Source organism: Dendrobates tinctorius, unplaced genomic scaffold (genome assembly GCF_039654945.1).
Source record: "Dendrobates tinctorius isolate UK_male_01 unplaced genomic scaffold, ASM3965494v1 ptg000125l, whole genome shotgun sequence".
NCBI lineage: Eukaryota > Metazoa > Chordata > Amphibia > Anura > Dendrobatidae > Dendrobates > Dendrobates tinctorius.
Genome location: NW_027361793.1, coordinates 590668 through 608353, shown reverse-complemented (window position 1 = coordinate 608353; position 17686 = coordinate 590668). Strand labels below are relative to the sequence as shown.

Sequence of the window (17686 nt, the reverse complement as noted above, 5' to 3'; positions counted from 1 at the left end):
GAGCATTACATTGTGTCCATTATTCTGTATGGAGCATTATATGGGGCCCATTATCCTGTATGGAGCATTATATGGGGCCCATTATCCTGTATGAAGCATTATATGGGGCCCATTATCCTGTATGGAGCATTACATGGGGCCCATTATCCTGTATGGAGCATTATATGGGGCCCATTATCCTGTATGGAGCATTATATGGGGCCCATTATCCTGTTTGGAGCATTATATGAGGCCCATTATCCCTGTATGGAGCATTATATGGGGCCCATTATCCAGTATGGAGCATTATATGGGGCCCATTATCCTGTTTGGAGCATTATATAGGGCCCATTATCCTGTTTGGAGCATTATATGGGGCCCATTATCCTGTTTGGAGCATTTCATGGTGTCCATTATTCTGTGGAGCATTATATGGGGCCCATTATTCTATATGATACATTATATGATGTCCATTATTTGTATGGAGTATTATATGGGGCCAATTCTGTATGGAGTAATGTATGGGGCCTATTCTGTATGGAGCATTATATGGGACTCATTCTGTATGAAGTATTATATGTTGTCCATTATTCTGTATGGAGCATTATATGGGGCACATTATTCTGTATGGATCATTATATGGGGCTCATTATTCTGCATGGATCATTATATTGGGCCCACTATTCTGTATGGAGCATTATATATTGTGCCTGTTATTCTGTATGGCGCATTATATTGGGCCCATTATTCTGTATGGAGCATTATATGAGGCTCATTTTCTGTATGGAGCACTGTATGGGGCCCATTATTCTGTATAGACCATTATATAATGCCCATTATTATGTAAGGAGCATTATATGAGGACCCTTTTTCTGTATGACGCAATATATGGGGCCCATTATTCTGTATGAAGCAATATATGGGGCTCATTATACTGAGTGAAGCAATATATTGGGCCCATTATTCTGTATGGAGCATTATATGGAGCTCATTATACTGTATGAAGCAATATATGGGGCTCATTATTCTGTATGGAGCATTATATGACTGTATCACTGAAAACACCATCTTGTCCCGCAAAAAAAAAGCCGCCATACAGGTCCATCAGCGGAAAAATAAGTTATAGCCCTCAGAATAAACTGTGTTCCAAATTATTATGCAAAAAGAGTTAGGCGTGATAAGGTTAGAATTTTTTTGTTTGCCATTTAAACTCATTGATGGTGATGTGTGTCAGGGCTCTTTATATCACTGAAAGCAATTGCAGATACCTGTGCAAATTAGTTTGGCAGGTGTGTCCAAATGAAGGCAAGACTACTTAAGAAGGCTGTTCCACATTATTAAGCAGCCTACATTTTTTGCCAAAATGGGAAAGAAAAAGGATGTGTCAGCTGCTGAGAAGCAACAAATTGTGGAGTATTTAGGTCAAGGCATGACTACAATCAACATTGCCAAGACACTTCATCGTGATCATCGCACAATCAAGAAGTATGTAGCTGAATCCCAGCACACACGTGTGCGTGCTGATAAGGAAAAATTGAGGACTCTTTCCAACAGGCAATTGCGTCAGGTTAAAAGAGCAGCTGCAAAAATGCCTTGTCATAGCAGCAGACAAGTTTTTGAAGCTGCTGGTGCCTCCAACATCCCCCGAACAAGATACAGGGTCCTTCAGAGCTTTGCAGCTGTGCGTAAGCCATCCTGTCGACCACCTCTATCCACTGCACACAAGCAGAAACGGCTCCAGTGGGCCAAACGATACATGAAGACTGACTTCCAAACTGTTTTGTTCACCGATGAGTGCCGTGCAACGCTCGATGGTCCAGATGGATGGAGTGGAGGATGGCTGGTTGATGGACACCCCATGAAAACACGGCTAAGGCGCCAACAAGGAGGAGGTGGAGTAATGTTTTGGGCTGGAATCATGGGGGGAGAGATTGTCGGCCCCTTTAGGATCCCTGAAGGGGTAAAGATGAACTCCATAATCTATGTGGAGTTTCTAAAACAGCACTTCCTGCCATGGTTCAAGAGGAAGAACCGTGCTTTCCGCAAGATCATTTTCATGCATGATAATGCACCGTCTCATGCTGCAAATAACACATCTGCATCTCTGGCTGCTATGGGCATAAAAGAGGACAAACTTATGGTGTGGCCACCATCTTCCCCTGACCTCAACCCCATTGAGAACCTCTGGAGCATCATCAAAAGGAGTGTCTATGATGGCGGGAGGCAGTTCACATCTAAGCAACAGCTCTGGGAGGGTATTCTGTCCACATGCAAAACAATTGAAGCACAAACCATCCAAAAACTGACAAATTCAATGGACGAAAGAGTTCAGAAGCTTTTTTCGAACAAGGGGTCCTATGTGCAAATGTAACATCACCTAGAATAAAGTTTTGACTTGAAAACTGTGTGATTTCATTTTGTAATAAGCTGATAATGCTTATAAAAATAAAAAGGTTGAAAACTCTGCTGTGCATAATAATTTGGAACATGCATTTTGAGTGTTTCTTATTTTTAAAAATATACTGTTTTCATAGGCAGTTTGTTCAAAAACATTGCAATTATACTAGAATAGTAGGTGACTGGAAAATAACAGTGACTGCAATAATTCACAGGTAATTTAGAGAAAATATGAGGAAATATTTTTTGCATAATAATTTGGAACACAGTGTAAAGCAATGCTAAAATAATAATTTTTTCTATAAAAGTTTGTATTGTGTAAAAGCGCCAAAACATTAAAAAAAACTATATAACTGAGGTATTGCTGTAATCGTACTGACCTGAAGAATAAAGCTGCCTTACCAATTTTACCACACGCAGAACGGAGAAAAAAAAAATCATGAATTGCTGGTTTTTGTTCATTCTGCCTCCACAAAAATCAAAATAGAAAGTTATCAAAATTTGTCATGTGCCCGAAAACATCAGCTTGTCCCGCAAAAAACAAGCCCTCTCATGACTCTGTGGGCCGAAATATGGAAAAATTATAGCTCTCAAAATGTGGTGATGCAAAAACTTGCAAAAAAAAGTGTCTTTTAGGCTATGTGCCCACGTTAGCGTTTTTAAGCACTCAGAAAACCGGACTCCTTCCCAGAAACCGCACGTTTTATTTCCACGCATTTTTGATGCGTTTTTTTCCACGCGGTTTCTAGGAACATTGGAAATGGCTAAAAACGCGGAGCAATGCGGAAATTAATGAGCATGCTGCGTTTTTAGCCGCTAAGCGTTTTCTGAGCGTTTCAAAACGCATGTATTGGCACAAAAGGCCAAAAATGCATTAAATTTAATGGGAAGCTTCTTTTAAGCGTTTCTGAAGCATCTGATCCAGCACAAACGCTTACAAAAACGCAACGTGGGCACACAGCCTAAGTGTGTGACAGAAGCTAAATGTAAAAAAAAAAAGGATATAAATCTGGTATCGCTGTAATCGCACTCACCCGAAGAATAAAGTCGCCTAATCACTAATACTGAATGAGGAACAGTGTAAAAAATAAAACCAATTCTTCACCTTTTGTGGATTTGTTCATTCTGCCTCCCAAAAGATCGCAGTTAGGCAATCACAGTGGTTTACCCCCACATATCAGGTATCGGTGTACTCAGGCCAAATTGCACAATAACTTTTCGGGTCCAATTTCTCCTGTTACACTTGGAAAAATAAAAAATTGGGGGCAAAAATCATTTTTGTGGAAAAAATATGATTTTTTTTTAATTTTCACGGCTTTACGTTATTAACTTCTGTGAAGCACTTGGGAGTTCAAAGTGCTCACCACACAGCCAGATAAGTTCCTTGGCGGGGTCAAATTTCCAAAATGGGGTCACTTATGGGGGATTTCCACTGTTTAGGTACATCAGGGGCTCTCCAAACACGACATGGCGTCCGCTCTCGATTCCATCCAATTTTACATTCAAAACCTCAAATGGTGCTCCTTCCCTTCTGAGCCCTGTGCATGCGCCTAAAGAGTGGTCTTCCTTCACACATACGGTATCGGTGTACTTAGGAGAAATTGCACAACAAATATTGAGGTTCGTTTTCTCCTGATACCCATGACAAAATTTAAAAAATTGTGTACGAAGTAAAATTTTTGTGAAAAAAAGTTAAATGGTCATTTTTTCCTTCCACATAACTTCAATTCTTGTGACGCACCTGAGGGGTAAATAAACTTTTTGAATGCGTTTTTGAGCACCTTGAGGGTTTCAGTTTTTAGATTGGTGTCACTTTTGGGTGTTTCCTGACTCCTCAAAGTGACTTCAAATGTGAAGTGGTCCCTAAAAAAAAAAAAGGCTTTGTAAATTTTGTTGAAAAAAAATGAGAAAACGCTGGTCAAATTTTAACTATTGTAACTTCCTTTGTTTCAAAAATTGTGCTGATGTAAAGTAGACATGTGTGAAATGTTATTTATTAACTATTTTGTGTGACATAACGCTCTGCTTTAGGGGCATAAAGATTAAAAGTTTAAAAATTGTGAAAATGTCAACATTTTTGCCAAATTTACATTTTTTTCACAAACACAAGAACTTTTACTACTATCATAATGTACAATATATTACGAAGAAACAATCTCAGAATCAGTGGGATACTATGAAGCCTTCGAGTTATAGCCGCATAAAGTGACAGTGATCAGATTTAAAAATTAAGGCCTGGTCATTAACCTGCGAAGTGGCTTGGTCCTTAAGGGGTTAAGGTCTCAATTAATGATCTAATTGAAAATGGCTCTGGGCCTGGATAGTAATACAGCCGGTCTCTCCCTGCATGCTTGTGTAAAGAAGAACTTGTCAGTGATTGACAACGGGCATGGAGAAGCTACAGGGACCCGCCTGTCCCACTAGGCTCTGCACAGCCTTTCAGAGTCACACATACCTGGCTGAGATCCTGCAGCTCGTGTATCGGGCAGCATGTGCATCGGGCAGCATGTGGCCGCTCTCAGGTTCTCTTTAAAGTGAACCTGTCACCAGTTTTGGCCGATATAAGTTACAGCCATCACCTTTCAGGGCTGATATACAGCATTCTATAATGTTATACTGTATATCTATCCCCAACCCAACCTGGAAGAGAAGAAATATAATTTTTATTATACTCACCTGCGGGGCGGTCCAGTCCGAGGGTTGTCGCTTGTCCTGGTAGGCTCCTCCCATCTTCTTGCGATACCACCCTCCTTCTTGCTTTGTGTGGATGATGCGTCCCTTCATCATCCACACAGTCTGCTCGGCATCGCACTCCTGCACAGGCGTACTGATCTGCCCTGTTGAGGTCAGGGTAAGGTACTGCAGTGTGCAGGCGCTGAACGTCTCTGACCTTTCCAGGCACTTGTGCACTGCAGTACTTTACTCTGCATTCACTAGGGCAGATCAGTACGCCTGTGCAGGAGTGCGACACGAAGCAAGCAGGAAGGAGGCATCGCATGAAGATGGGAGGCGCCGGACCCGGAGCAGCGACACCCCTTGGACTGTATTGCCCCACAAGTGAGTATAATAAGTTATTTTTCTACTCTTCCAGGTCGAGTTGGGGCACATGTACACCATTATAGAATGCTGTAGATCAGCCCTGAAAAGTGATGGCCGCATCTTATATCGGCCAAAAGTGGTGACAGGTTCAATTTAACTGATGTAAAATAAGTGCAGCTGATCTACGCGTTGAGAACAATCCCCACTTTTTTATGTAAACGATAGTTTATTCTAGAATCCCGTTTTCTGTTTTTTTTTTGTTTTTTTCTCTTTTGAGCACAATACTCTTCGATCTGCCTGCTAACACCAGTCTCGAGATTACTATTTAAATCCTTGAAAGGTTTCTTTATTTGTATCTGTATGTGCACATTGATATTTCACCACCTCAGCTGAATCTGACCGCTATAGAAAAATGGGCCGTCAATACTTGTGGCTGTGTAATAGCTAGCTAGTCATCCTCTACCTAGCACAGAGGTGCTTTACTCTCCCAGTGCTGAGATGCCATGAATGTCAGGAGAAATGGAGGAGAGTGCATATTCTGGCATGAGTGATTGGAGCTTTCTCTCTGCTAATCACTATCTAGCACCCGGGGGTTTGGGATTTTCTAACGGCCTTGACACCTGCAATGTGTGGAGCAATGCAGCTCAATATACCGTGAGAGCTGGTAATGCAATGTTCAGGAGCCACCAGGGCTCTGTGTGATTCTAGCTTCCAAAAACAATGGAGCTGCATGCCGGAAACACCCGTCACATGAAAGAATTCTGCAAGGCCGCAGTAATAAAGCTGCTACCGTATAATAGAGGAGCCTTGGTTGTGACTCCAGCCCAGCTGCCAGCTCCATTTCATTATTCCAGTAAGATCATTAGAAATAAAGATGGCTCTGATTTTTTTTTTTTCTATTTAAGCATCATTCTTTTTGTACAAATGATTCATCATCTCTATTTTTTGTAACGTGCAGAGCACACTATAATCTTATGTCCCTTCCTTGTCTCTGTGATGAAGACTATTATGTAGAAAGATAAAAATGCCTCCATTTGCTAATACAGCTAGCAGATTCATCTGGCAGAAGTCCTCCTAATTGTCTATTCAAATTATTGTAATTTAAAAGGAATTTGTTAGTAAAATCAAAACCCTGACACTCCCCCACCAAATCATATATATATATGAGCAGCTAGGTATTTCCATCAACACCTTTATATCTTCTATGGGTGTCTGCATTCTCAAGAAATTAGTGTATTCGTTTGCAAATTTAATGTTAGATGTATTTCCAGCTCCAAGACCTTATTCCAATATGTAGTACGTGTAATATTAATAACTAGATGGAGGCTTGATTCTGTCGCATCGGGAGGGCGGTAATGTCACGATGGGGGCAGGCTTTGCATCGTTGAGAATCCCCTCCATGTGCTCACCCACCTATCCACTCTCTCTTTCCCCATGTGCTGACTTCTCCCGTCTGTGCTCTCTTCTTTGACCTGTCTTCCCCATGTGCTATCCCCCTTGTCTGCTGTCTCTCTCCTTCCTGTGCTGTGTTCTCCCCTCATGTGCTGTCCCGTTTGAGCTGTCTCCTCCCTGTTCTCTGTCTCTCTCACCCCTGTGTCTGACCGTGCACAGAACATACCACAGCTCCTCGGCAGTGGAGTAAGCAAAAGACAATACCGACATTACAGCAGGAGATCGCAGAGGATACATTTTGTGAGGTAAAATATTGTTTAAAAACAGTCAGTGAACTATTTTACCTCACAAAATGAATCCTCTGTGATCCCCTGCTGTGTTCCGCTGGTGGTACCGCGCAAGAGGCTGCGTGAGTGTGAGTGGTGCGTTCGGCGTATAGTGTGTGTGTATGGTGGTACCGCGCAATAGGTTGGTACCAGCAGCAGTTTCCATATTGAGACACCCATCACTTGGGTGTCCCAATATGGGGGACGGTGAACTTCCTCCGCTTGGAATTTTGGGATACGGTGACATCTGGACAGAACAGGAAATGAAAACATTACAAGACAATTATATAAATAGATATTTAGCAAATACCTCCAATTACAAATGTAGTATAGTTCTTCTGATTAGCTTTGTCACTTACCCCATGTGCAGGGCATTGCAGTAGCAAAGGTAGCCATGGATATGACCACTAAGAGCTGTCTATCACTATATGAGTGATCATAACCATGGATGCCAAAGCTACTGCAATGCCCTGCACATGGGGTAAGCAACATGGCTAATCAGAAGAACTATAAAACATTTCTAATTTTAAGGTATTTGCTATAATTATTATTGTACTTTCAGAAGTGACTGGATAGAAAATATGGTGGAAATCTTGTTAACATTGATACATTACATGTGCTAGTTTTCAGTATATCAGGACCATAATATACATTTATAATGTAAAATGCAGCTGTAGTTTAAAGTACTCCATACAACTCTGCCCAATATTCACAATTTTCGCAGTTTTTTCTCTGCAGTTTGTGATATTGTGTGATAAGCATAAAAGAGAACATGCTCGAGGCTTTAGGGTATGTGCACACCTAGTTTTTTGTCTCTGCGGATTTTGTAGAGAAAACCACAGGAAATCCTCGCAGGACAAAGTGCTGCGTTTTTTCTGCGGTTTATCTGCGTTTTTTCTGCGTTTTTTCTGCGGTTTTGCCCTGCGGTTTACACCTCATAATGGATGAGGTGTAAAACTGCAGCGTTTCTGCACCAAACAATTGACATGCTGCGGATTGTAAACCGCTGCAAAACCGCGCGGAAAAAAACGCAGCATGTGCACAGCTTTTTTTGATTTCCATAGGAAATAAAGGTACTGTACAACGCAGCAGAATCTGCTGCGTTTCTGCAGAGCCAAAAACGCTGCGGAAACGCAGCAGAAACCGCAAAGTGTGCACATACCCTTATACTCACTAACAATAACAGGTGTAAGATTTCAGAAAGAGATCATGAAGGTTCAGTGTCACAATGCATAAAACCAGATACGAAGCCATAACGGAAGATCAAGAGAAGTGCTAAGGCCTCTTTCACACTTCAGTTTTTTGTGTCAGTTACAATCCGCCAAAAAGGTGGAGAAGCGGATCCGTTCTTAACTGATGTGAACGGATGCCACAGGATCCGTTTTTTGACGGATCCGCAAAATGAGGAAATTTAAAGGAACGAGAGAGAGAGAGAGAGAATTTTTTTTTTGTCCGGCACCCAGACCGAATTTCGGGTTAAATCAGTGTCTAGAGGATCCACAGGCCAAAAAAACGTTGCAAGCTCCGTTTGGAAATCTTTGAGGATGTTAACGGACAGCAACATTATGGCGGATCCTCACAAAAACGGATGCAACGGACGGAAATCCATCAAAATCCGCCGATAATGGAAGTCAATGGGGGAAAAAACGGATCCGCAAAAAAAAAAAAATTGCGGATCCGTTTTTTTCAAAACCTGGTGGATTTTGACTGTAAAAAACGGAAGTGTGAAAGAGGCCTAAGGAGAAGGAATGATCCTGAGAAATGTGTGATGGGCCAAGAGGCGAATAGAACGAGAGGTTATTGAGTTTCAGAAAGGCTCCGATGGGTGTAGTGAGGGTCATCTAACCAGCCAAATCGTGGGCGCTTCGGGTTTGATGTGTGTCATTTGGGGGACAGTAAAGCAATAGAAATTGAAGTGTTGTCCATTTTTCCTTTTCCAATGACTTGTGGTAATCAGTCTTAGGCTGGAGTCACACTAACCTGCGCAAAATGCGGTCAGTATTTTACATGCGTAATACGGATGACAGACCCCTAAACAGTGCTCCGTATGTCATCCGTAATCAAGGTGTGGTCGCGTATTTTGCGCATGTCAGCATCCGTATGGCATCCGTATGGTGAGATTTTCTCGCAGGCTTGCAAAATGGACATATAATGGAGCCCTATGACAGTTTTAATAAAGAAATGAAAGAATAGATATAGACACATAGAATGCATATATATATATATGCATTCTATGTGTCTATATCTATTCTTTCATTTCTTTATTAAAACAGTCAGTGTGAGTTTACTGTATCGTGCACTGAATTGCCGGCTTTGCTAAAAGACACCTGGTGCGTATTTCTCGCAGGCCACATGTGTGCTCCGTGTGTAATCCGTATTTTTTGCGCACCCATAGACTTGCATTGGCTTATTACGGGCGTAGTACGCTGACAATCACAGCATGCTGCGAGTGGCACGGAGCGTAGGATACTGAGGAGAAATATACGGCTGGTGAGAGGGACCCCATAGAGAATCATTGGTCCGTGTCTAATGCGTGCTTTTTGCGCCTCTCACGCACCCGTATTCCTCGCCAGTGTGACTCCGGCCTTAGACTCCAATTCATTTCCTTTTAGCTATTTATTTCTTTTGTTAAAGAGGCATTCTCAAGTTTGAAAGTTATCCCCTGTCCATTGGATAGAAATTAACTTTCCAATCGTTTGGGGTCTGACTGCCATTGACCCCAGAAATCCCGAGAATCAAGATTTTGAAAAGCCACACCACCACTACGTTATTTCGAATGGGAGTGCTGGAGATCTGCCGAGCCTAGCGCTCAACAGTCTCTGGCAGTCCCCTTAAGAGTCAATGGAGTGGTAATACGCATGATCCACAACCGCTCCATTCACCTAGGGCTTTTTAGAATCACAGATTTCAGGATCACTGGTGTCTGTAGCGGTCGGACCCCGAGCAATCCGAAAGTTATCCTCTATCTCAAAAATAGGGGATAACTTTCAAACTTGAGAGTGCCTCGGTAAGACCTCAGATTCAGAATTGCCTTTCAGCTGCTGAAAGTTATTTTTATTAGTGCCTCTTATAATATTCAGCACCCTGGTACATGCCCCACAAACAACGCCCTCACTTAATAAAACAACGCTTAATGGGCATTGCATTGCTGGAAAACCGCTTTTGACTGCACCGTAGTGTGCCGAATAAAGTAATAAAAAGGAATACTTACCTACTGAAATGGCACCGCTTCTCTGCTCCCAAGCTGTGCGTCCCTGGCAATCTCCTGACATTGTTTATGCCACATGGGCGCTGCCGCTCATCATTGGCTGCTGATGGGCTGCAGGCTTCATAGTTCTATTAAACAACTCATCCGCTGCAGCGCTCATGTGACATAATATAACAAGATGACTGGGGGAAGAGCATACTAAGCGAAGGAGCGGCGTCACTCCGGGAGGTAAGTGTGCTCTTTTTTCTTATTATGTTCAATAGAAAGGGAGGCTTTAAAATGGGGGTAACCAACAGTGCACATCTTTTAAATGTAAGTTGGAAAGTTTAGACTGAATTGGTAAGTTTACTTATTAACCCCTTCATGAACGGAGGTATTTTTGGTTTTGCTTTTCATTTTTTGCTACCTTTCTTCCCTGAGACATAACATTTTGATTTCTCCGTTAATATGGCCATGTGAGAGTTTGTTTTTTTGCAGGACAAGTTGTACTTTTGAATGACACCATTGGTTTTGGCATGTCATGTCCTGGAAAACAGTAAAAAAAATTCCAAGTGCGGTGACATTGCAAAAAAAAAACGTGCAATCCCACAGTTGTTTGTTTTTTTTTTTTGTTTTTGTTTTTTTTTTTACCATGTTCACTAAATGCTAAAACTGATTTGCCATTATGATTCTCCAGGTCATTACGAGTTCATAGACACCAAACATGTCTAGGTTCTATTTTTTTTTTATCTAAGTGGTGAAAAAATTTTCAAACTGTTATTAAAAAAAAAAAAAAATTGCGCCATTCTCCGATACCCGTAGGGACTCCATTTTTCATAATCTGGGGTTGGGTTAGGGCTAATTTTTTGCATGACGAGCTGTAGTTTATAATACCATTTTGGTGTAGATACGTTCTTTTAATCGCCCGTTATTGCATTTAAATGCAGAGTCGCGGCGACCAAAAAAGGATAATTCTGGCATTTTGACTTATTTTCTCGCTGTTTAGCGATCAGGTTAATCCTTTTTTTTTTTTTGATTAGGCGATTCTGACGATTCCAAATATGTGTATGAAGCTGCCACAACTCGATTGGTACTGCTACATGCAGGCGATGATCAGATCGCCTGCATGTAGCATAATACCTCACTTGCTATGAGCGCTGACCACTGGGCGGCGCTCATAGCAGTACGGCAGTGACAACCATAGAGGTCTCCAGGAGACCTCTGGTTGTCATGCCAAGCCATCGGTAACCCGCGATCAATCACCGAAGGGTGGATTTCCAGCACGATTGCCGGAATTGCATGTTAAATGCCACTGTGGGTAGCGGCTGACTTGTGCCCTTGTGGGTAGCCGGCTGACTTGTGCCCGGATTCCCTCTGACTGTTATTTCACTCTGTAGAAAGAATAATTCCAGTTTGTATATATGTAAACATTGATTCTTGATTTTGGCATATTGCACGTGTGGGTTGCTGTATAAATAACTTTTTATTTTTGCTTACCGTAATCCTTCATCCAAAATGCAGAAGGACTCATGACTCATAATTTTTCTTTCTTTCAGAACTATCTTTTAGGAAGAAAAGAGACTTCGGAGATGGCTGACAGAAATAAGGAAGTCTTGTTAGAGGTGAGTGCCAATATTCTAACACCTTCATGGCCATTCATAAAAGTACCGTATAAGACGACTTTTTAACCCCTGCAAATCTGCTTAATAGTCGGGGGTCGTCTTATACGCCAGGTGTCGTCTTGTACGACGAGTGTATATGGGGGGAGTGGTCCCGATGAACAAGGGAGGGTGTAAATGGGGTTATCATCCCCCTTTTACCTCATTGGTGGCAGTGGTGCAGCGTCCTCTCCTTCAGCAGTGTGGCGGCTCTGTGCTGGGGGTTGGCGGCGGCTCTGTGCTGGGGGTCGGCGGCGGCTCCTCTTTGTTCAGCGTGGGGGCGCTGTGCTGGGGGGGCGGCTGCGGTGGCTCTCTGTCCAGCGTCGGGGCTCCTCCGGCATTTCCCCAAAGCCCAGAGGCGCAGGCAGCTCCATTGCTGCGATGTGGTGGCCTCCGGGAAAATGGCCGCCGGAGCCCACGCATGCTCGGATTCAGATCTCGTCCCGAGATCTCGGGAGACGAGATCTGAATCTGAGCATACACGGGCTCCGGCGGCCATTTTCAGGGAGGCCACCGCATCGCAGCAATGGAGCTGCCTGGGCCTCCGGGCTTTGGGGAAATGCCGGAGGAGCCCCGACGCTGGACAGAGAGCCTCCGCAACCGCCCCCCAGGACAGCGCCCCCACGCTGAACAAAGAGGAGCCGCCGATCCCCAGCACAGAGCCACCACAGTGCAGATGGAGTAGCCGCCGATCCCCAGCACAGAGACCCGCAGACAGCACCGCTGCCACCAATGAGGTAAAAGGGGGATGATAACTCCACGTACACCTTTCCTTTGTCATCGGGACCACTCCCCCACACCCGGCATATAAGAAGACCCTGGACTTTTAAGAAAATGTTCTATTTTAGCTGGAAAAGTTGGGGGATCGTCTTATACGCCCGGTCATCTTATACGCCGGAAAATACGGTATTCTCATCCTGATAATCAAATGATGTTTTCCTCTGTTCTACAACTTGTAAAATATCAATTGTCAAAGGTGCTGCTCATTCCATCATCAATGTCATCCTCTCTGTCCTCCTAAGCACATAGATAATTTACCATAATGATCTGTTTCTTCTGTGGATGATTTTCTTTTTTTTTTCTACAGCTGTATTAAATGTGATGTACATATGCACACCATCATTCCTCTGTGTAACCCATAACCTGCTATGTGTTGGTTGGGTAAAATATCAAAATACCTTCTTTGTGCCCTTAAGCGGTGTCACGTAGGGGTCTGAAATGTCACATTCATTTTTAAACTTTTAAAGGATTTTCAATAAGTATTTCATTTTTTTTTTAACTGCGGACTGATGAGATACTTGAGGCCTCCAAACACATTAGATGGCTGTTGGCCAGGTGATCATTTGATAGCAGTCATCTCTGCCGTCTCTCCCATACACCTGAGCTCTAATTCAGCCGAGCGCTCCTGTGTTTTCTATGAGAAAGCCGATAACACACATCACTACCGATGGCTGATCTCCGGGAGACTAAAGTCATTAACGGTCCATAATCGGACATGCCCAACTTACATCTCTCCCAACAATCACTTGACTGTGTCCATTGGAGTGTCTCCTAACCAGTCAATATCAGCTGGTGCTGCCGATATTAGTTGAATGTACATGGGGGTTTAAAGGGGGATATTCCCTTCTCCAAGATACTATTCCAATATCTAGTAGGTGTAATAATAATAATAATTGTTTTTCTGATTCGCCATGTTGCTTACCCCATGTGCAGGGCATTGCAGCAACTTAGGTATGTATGGTTATGACCACTCACATAATGACAGTTGTTAGGTGGTATCCATAACCATGGATACCTAAGCTATTGCAATGCCATGCACATGGGGTAAGGCAACATAGGTAATCAGAAGGACTATACTATATTTCTAATTGGAGGTATTTGCTGATATTATTATTATTATTACTACATATTGGGATAGGGTCTTGGTGATGGGAATACCTAGCTAAGTCCAAGATCTCCAACACTATACAGCAGATTATTAATCATGGAGACCTTTTTACTTCTCATTGCTGAAATACACAAAGGCACATCTGGATAGCAAGGGAGAGACGGTGTCTGTGCTTTTTCACGCAGTTACATTTTAACCTCTAGCCAATTGTTTTTCGTCTGGCAAACAGACTTTTATTAACTTCTCATAAGGAAAAATGCAAACAGTAAAGACAGCTGCAATGTGTTATAGATATGGAATATAATATCAAAGGGAAGAGCTATAACTAAATATATACTGTCCACATACAGTACATGTTAGCAGGGTGTGCAATGAGACATGTAGCTAAACCCCCTGTCTTCTTTAAGAAAAAGAGGCTGTAAAATTGTAACCTTCCTTTATTGATTGCAGATGTGACAGGAAAGGGTGAAACTATAGGATGCAATAACAGGAGCATTTCAGAATATATAACTGCACAGAGCATAAAATACAGATAGTCTGCAATACACAGTAACATGAGGTAATACATAGGTACCATGAGGTAATACATAGGTACCATGAGGTAATACATAGCTGATGATTACCTATTTAATACAACAAACGTTATAAACACAGGATTTTAACACCTAGATAGTGCTTACCAACTATGCTTTAGAGCAGGCTGTTTAAGAAGCATGAAGAACACGAATGGTGTAGTTTCTCCTAACACACATGGAGGAATAATGGCTGCTGTTCACCTCACAGTGTCATAAACAAGACTATGATGTAACAGGAACAATCCCACAATACATTGCAAATTAAACTAGAATCTCTGCATTAAACGGCCAGCAGGTGGTGCTGTTACCTTACAGTATGAAATATATGAAGGATTAATACACACAAAAATACAATGTCTGTAATAATCGAAGACATAAAAAATGACTAGACCTTCTAGACAGCAATTATATAGCTGGACAGAACACTCCCTGCTTGACGTCAGCCGACGTCACTATTGTGTTTATTTGACGTGAACAGCAGAACGAGTTCCCCTACTGGCCTGAGGAACAATTTGGTCTCACCTTGTTTTCCTATTTTTACTTCCACCTTACGTACGATTCCATCCTTACATGGGAATGTCTGGGTAATGAGACCTAATGGCCATTCATTTCTTCGAGACTGACAGTCTTTCATTAGTACTATATCGCCAGGCTGGAGGTTAGGCTTGCTGGTTTGCGACTTTCTCCTCTGTTGCAGAGTAGGCAGGTACTGTTTTTTTACACTTGTCCCAAAAGGCATTGGAGAGACTCTCTACTTGTCTCCATCGACTCCTGTAACGGTCTTTAACATTAAATTCTCCAGGTGAAGAGCAATTAGGGTCAGTCTTCTGCGTAAGCAGCAGGACTGGGGTGAGAACAGTTGGGTCATCAGGATCACTGGAAATTGGAGTCAACGGTCTGGCGTTTATGATGGCTGACACTTCGGCCATGAATGTTGTCAAGCTTTCGTGTGTCAGTCTTGCAGATCCTTCCTGTAAGAAGATTGAATCGAGGATTCTCCTTGCGACACCTATCATTCTCTCCCATACACCTCCCATATGTGAAGAATGTGGTGGGTTAAAAGTCCAAGTACACCCATGTACACTTAGGTATTTTTCTACGTCCCTCATATTCAAGTTGGAAGAGAGTTGCAGTTCTCTTGCTGCTCTGAGTTTCCTCAGAACACTATCTTTTGGTATTGGCCGTTGATTGGTTAAACAGTCGATTTCTCTCTCACCCATGACAGCACCACGGAGAGAGGGGATCCGCCCTTCAGGGACAGGAACCTACAGATAAAAAGGGCGCTACCTCTCCTCCGCCTTCAGTTGGGTTCTTGTCCCTGACTGGGGGACCCACAGTACGGCGTACCTGCGTTTCAAGAGAGTCCGGATCCGGGGCCGGCCTGTCGGGTATTCGGCAGCGGGGAGGCCCCTGTCGCGGCAGGAATGGTGCCCGAAGCCGCCACCGCTGGGGCCGATGCGGGCTACCAGGTGAGCGGGGGGGAGACGCCGGAGTCGCCGCTCTGGAAAGGAGATTGGGGCTCGCGGGGACCCGATGGAAGTGCGGGCAGCGCAATGGTACGGAGAGTACCAAGATGGCCGCTGCCCCGGAAGTAGAGGCGGACTTCCGGGTCCCTGAATCAGGCGCATGAACAGGAGCGCGCTACCCGACCAGCGCGATGCAGGATGGGAGCGGTGACGTCACGGGGGCAGCAAATTTAAATATGGTGGCTGAAGAGACTCCTGGCTGGAAGCGTTCCTAATAATGGAGGATAGCGATAAGCAACAGGAGCAGCATGCCAGACAGCAGCTCAAGCAGAAGCAGCAGCACCACCACCACCGACAAAAGGAACGAAACAGAGAGGGCCGTTCCAGCAGTCACTCCACGTGGCATAGTACATCAGCAGCAAGGAGCAAATCGCCACCAGGAGGTCAGCCTATACAGGACCTGACTTCGTCTCCCGAACCGGTACCTGCAGCAGCGCACCTTTTGGGGGTAAGTGATCTTCGTGAATGTTCACCTTTGTAATACAAATCCCTCTCCCTTAGGGAAAGAAGAAAGTGAATAAGAACAGGGAATGCCCCACTTGCACTAGACCCCTACCGGTATGGAGCTCAGGACGTGTGGGGAGATCAAGAATTAAAAGCCTCCTCAAACCAAAAAGAGCTTCTAGCAGTAGGCTATGCACTAACACAATTTCTACACCTGCTCCAGAATCACCATGTCCGCATTCTTTCGGACAATTGAGTCACAGTGGCCTATATAAATCATCAGGGGGGAACCAGGTCCCAAGCCCTAATGGACACATCCGCCAGAGTCCTCAAACTAGCGGAGGCAAACCTGCTATCTCTATCAGCCCTACACATCCGGGGTGCAGAGAATCAAAGGGCAGACTTTCTGAGCCGCACCCAATTACGACAAGGGGAATGGGTACTAAAGGGGTCCATTTTTCGGCAGATTGTAAAAATGTGGGGGACCCCGGATAAAGATCTGTTTGCCGATTTCAAAAACAAAAAAATAGAAACCTTCTGCTCCCTAGATTCCAGAGGGAATCCTCTAACTCTGGACGCGTTTATGCTCCCATGGACACAGAGTCTAACATATGCCTTTCCCCCAATCATGCTCATTCCAGCGGTCCTAAGGAAAGTCAGGGAGGATGGGGCAAGAATGATACTGATAGCCCCTTTCTGGCCCAAAAGAACCTGGTTTTCCTGGCTAAGAATGCTCTCACTAACCGACCCATGGATCCTACCGGATCTTCCGGACCTGCTATCGCAGGGCCCAGTGTTACATCCTCGGGCACTGAACCTCCATTTAACAGCATGGAATTTGAGAGGGCACTGATGAGGGACAGGGGGTTTTCATAGAAACTTATAACTACATTACAAAAAAGTAGGAAACCAGTTACAATGAGAACTTACGGCAGGACATGGAAAAAATTCCTATCCACTTCTAGGGCAAAGGTCCATGACGGAGTGCAGATTGATAAGATCCTAGAATTTCTACAAAAGGGCCTAGAACAGGGTCTGGCGGTTAACGCATTAAAAGTACAAATAGCGGCGTTAGGCTCCCTCTATAACCATGATGTGACAGGTGACCCTTGGGTATCACGATTTATTAAGGCCGCAACCAGATCTAGGCCAAAAGCTAGTCAAAGGTTACCGTCATGGGACCTGAATCTTGTACTATCAACACTGACAGGCCCTCCGTTCGAACCAATTCACTTGGCACCCCTAAAAATCCTATCACTTAAAATGGTGCTTCTG

The 17686-nt window shown here is 43.7% G+C and overlaps 1 protein-coding gene across 4 annotated transcripts in view; it reads left to right on the top strand.

The window, feature by feature from the left end:
- Positions 1-17686, top strand: part of RAPH1 (Ras association (RalGDS/AF-6) and pleckstrin homology domains 1) — a 185321-nt gene that overhangs the window by 146265 nt on the left and 21370 nt on the right. For all 4 annotated transcript variants that reach the window (XM_073541863.1, XM_073541864.1, XM_073541865.1 and 1 more), the window contains one exon: positions 11877-11942. In XM_073541863.1, coding sequence (XP_073397964.1) covers positions 11877-11942 — 66 coding nt within the window. The remainder of the gene's footprint in view (positions 1-11876; positions 11943-17686) is intronic.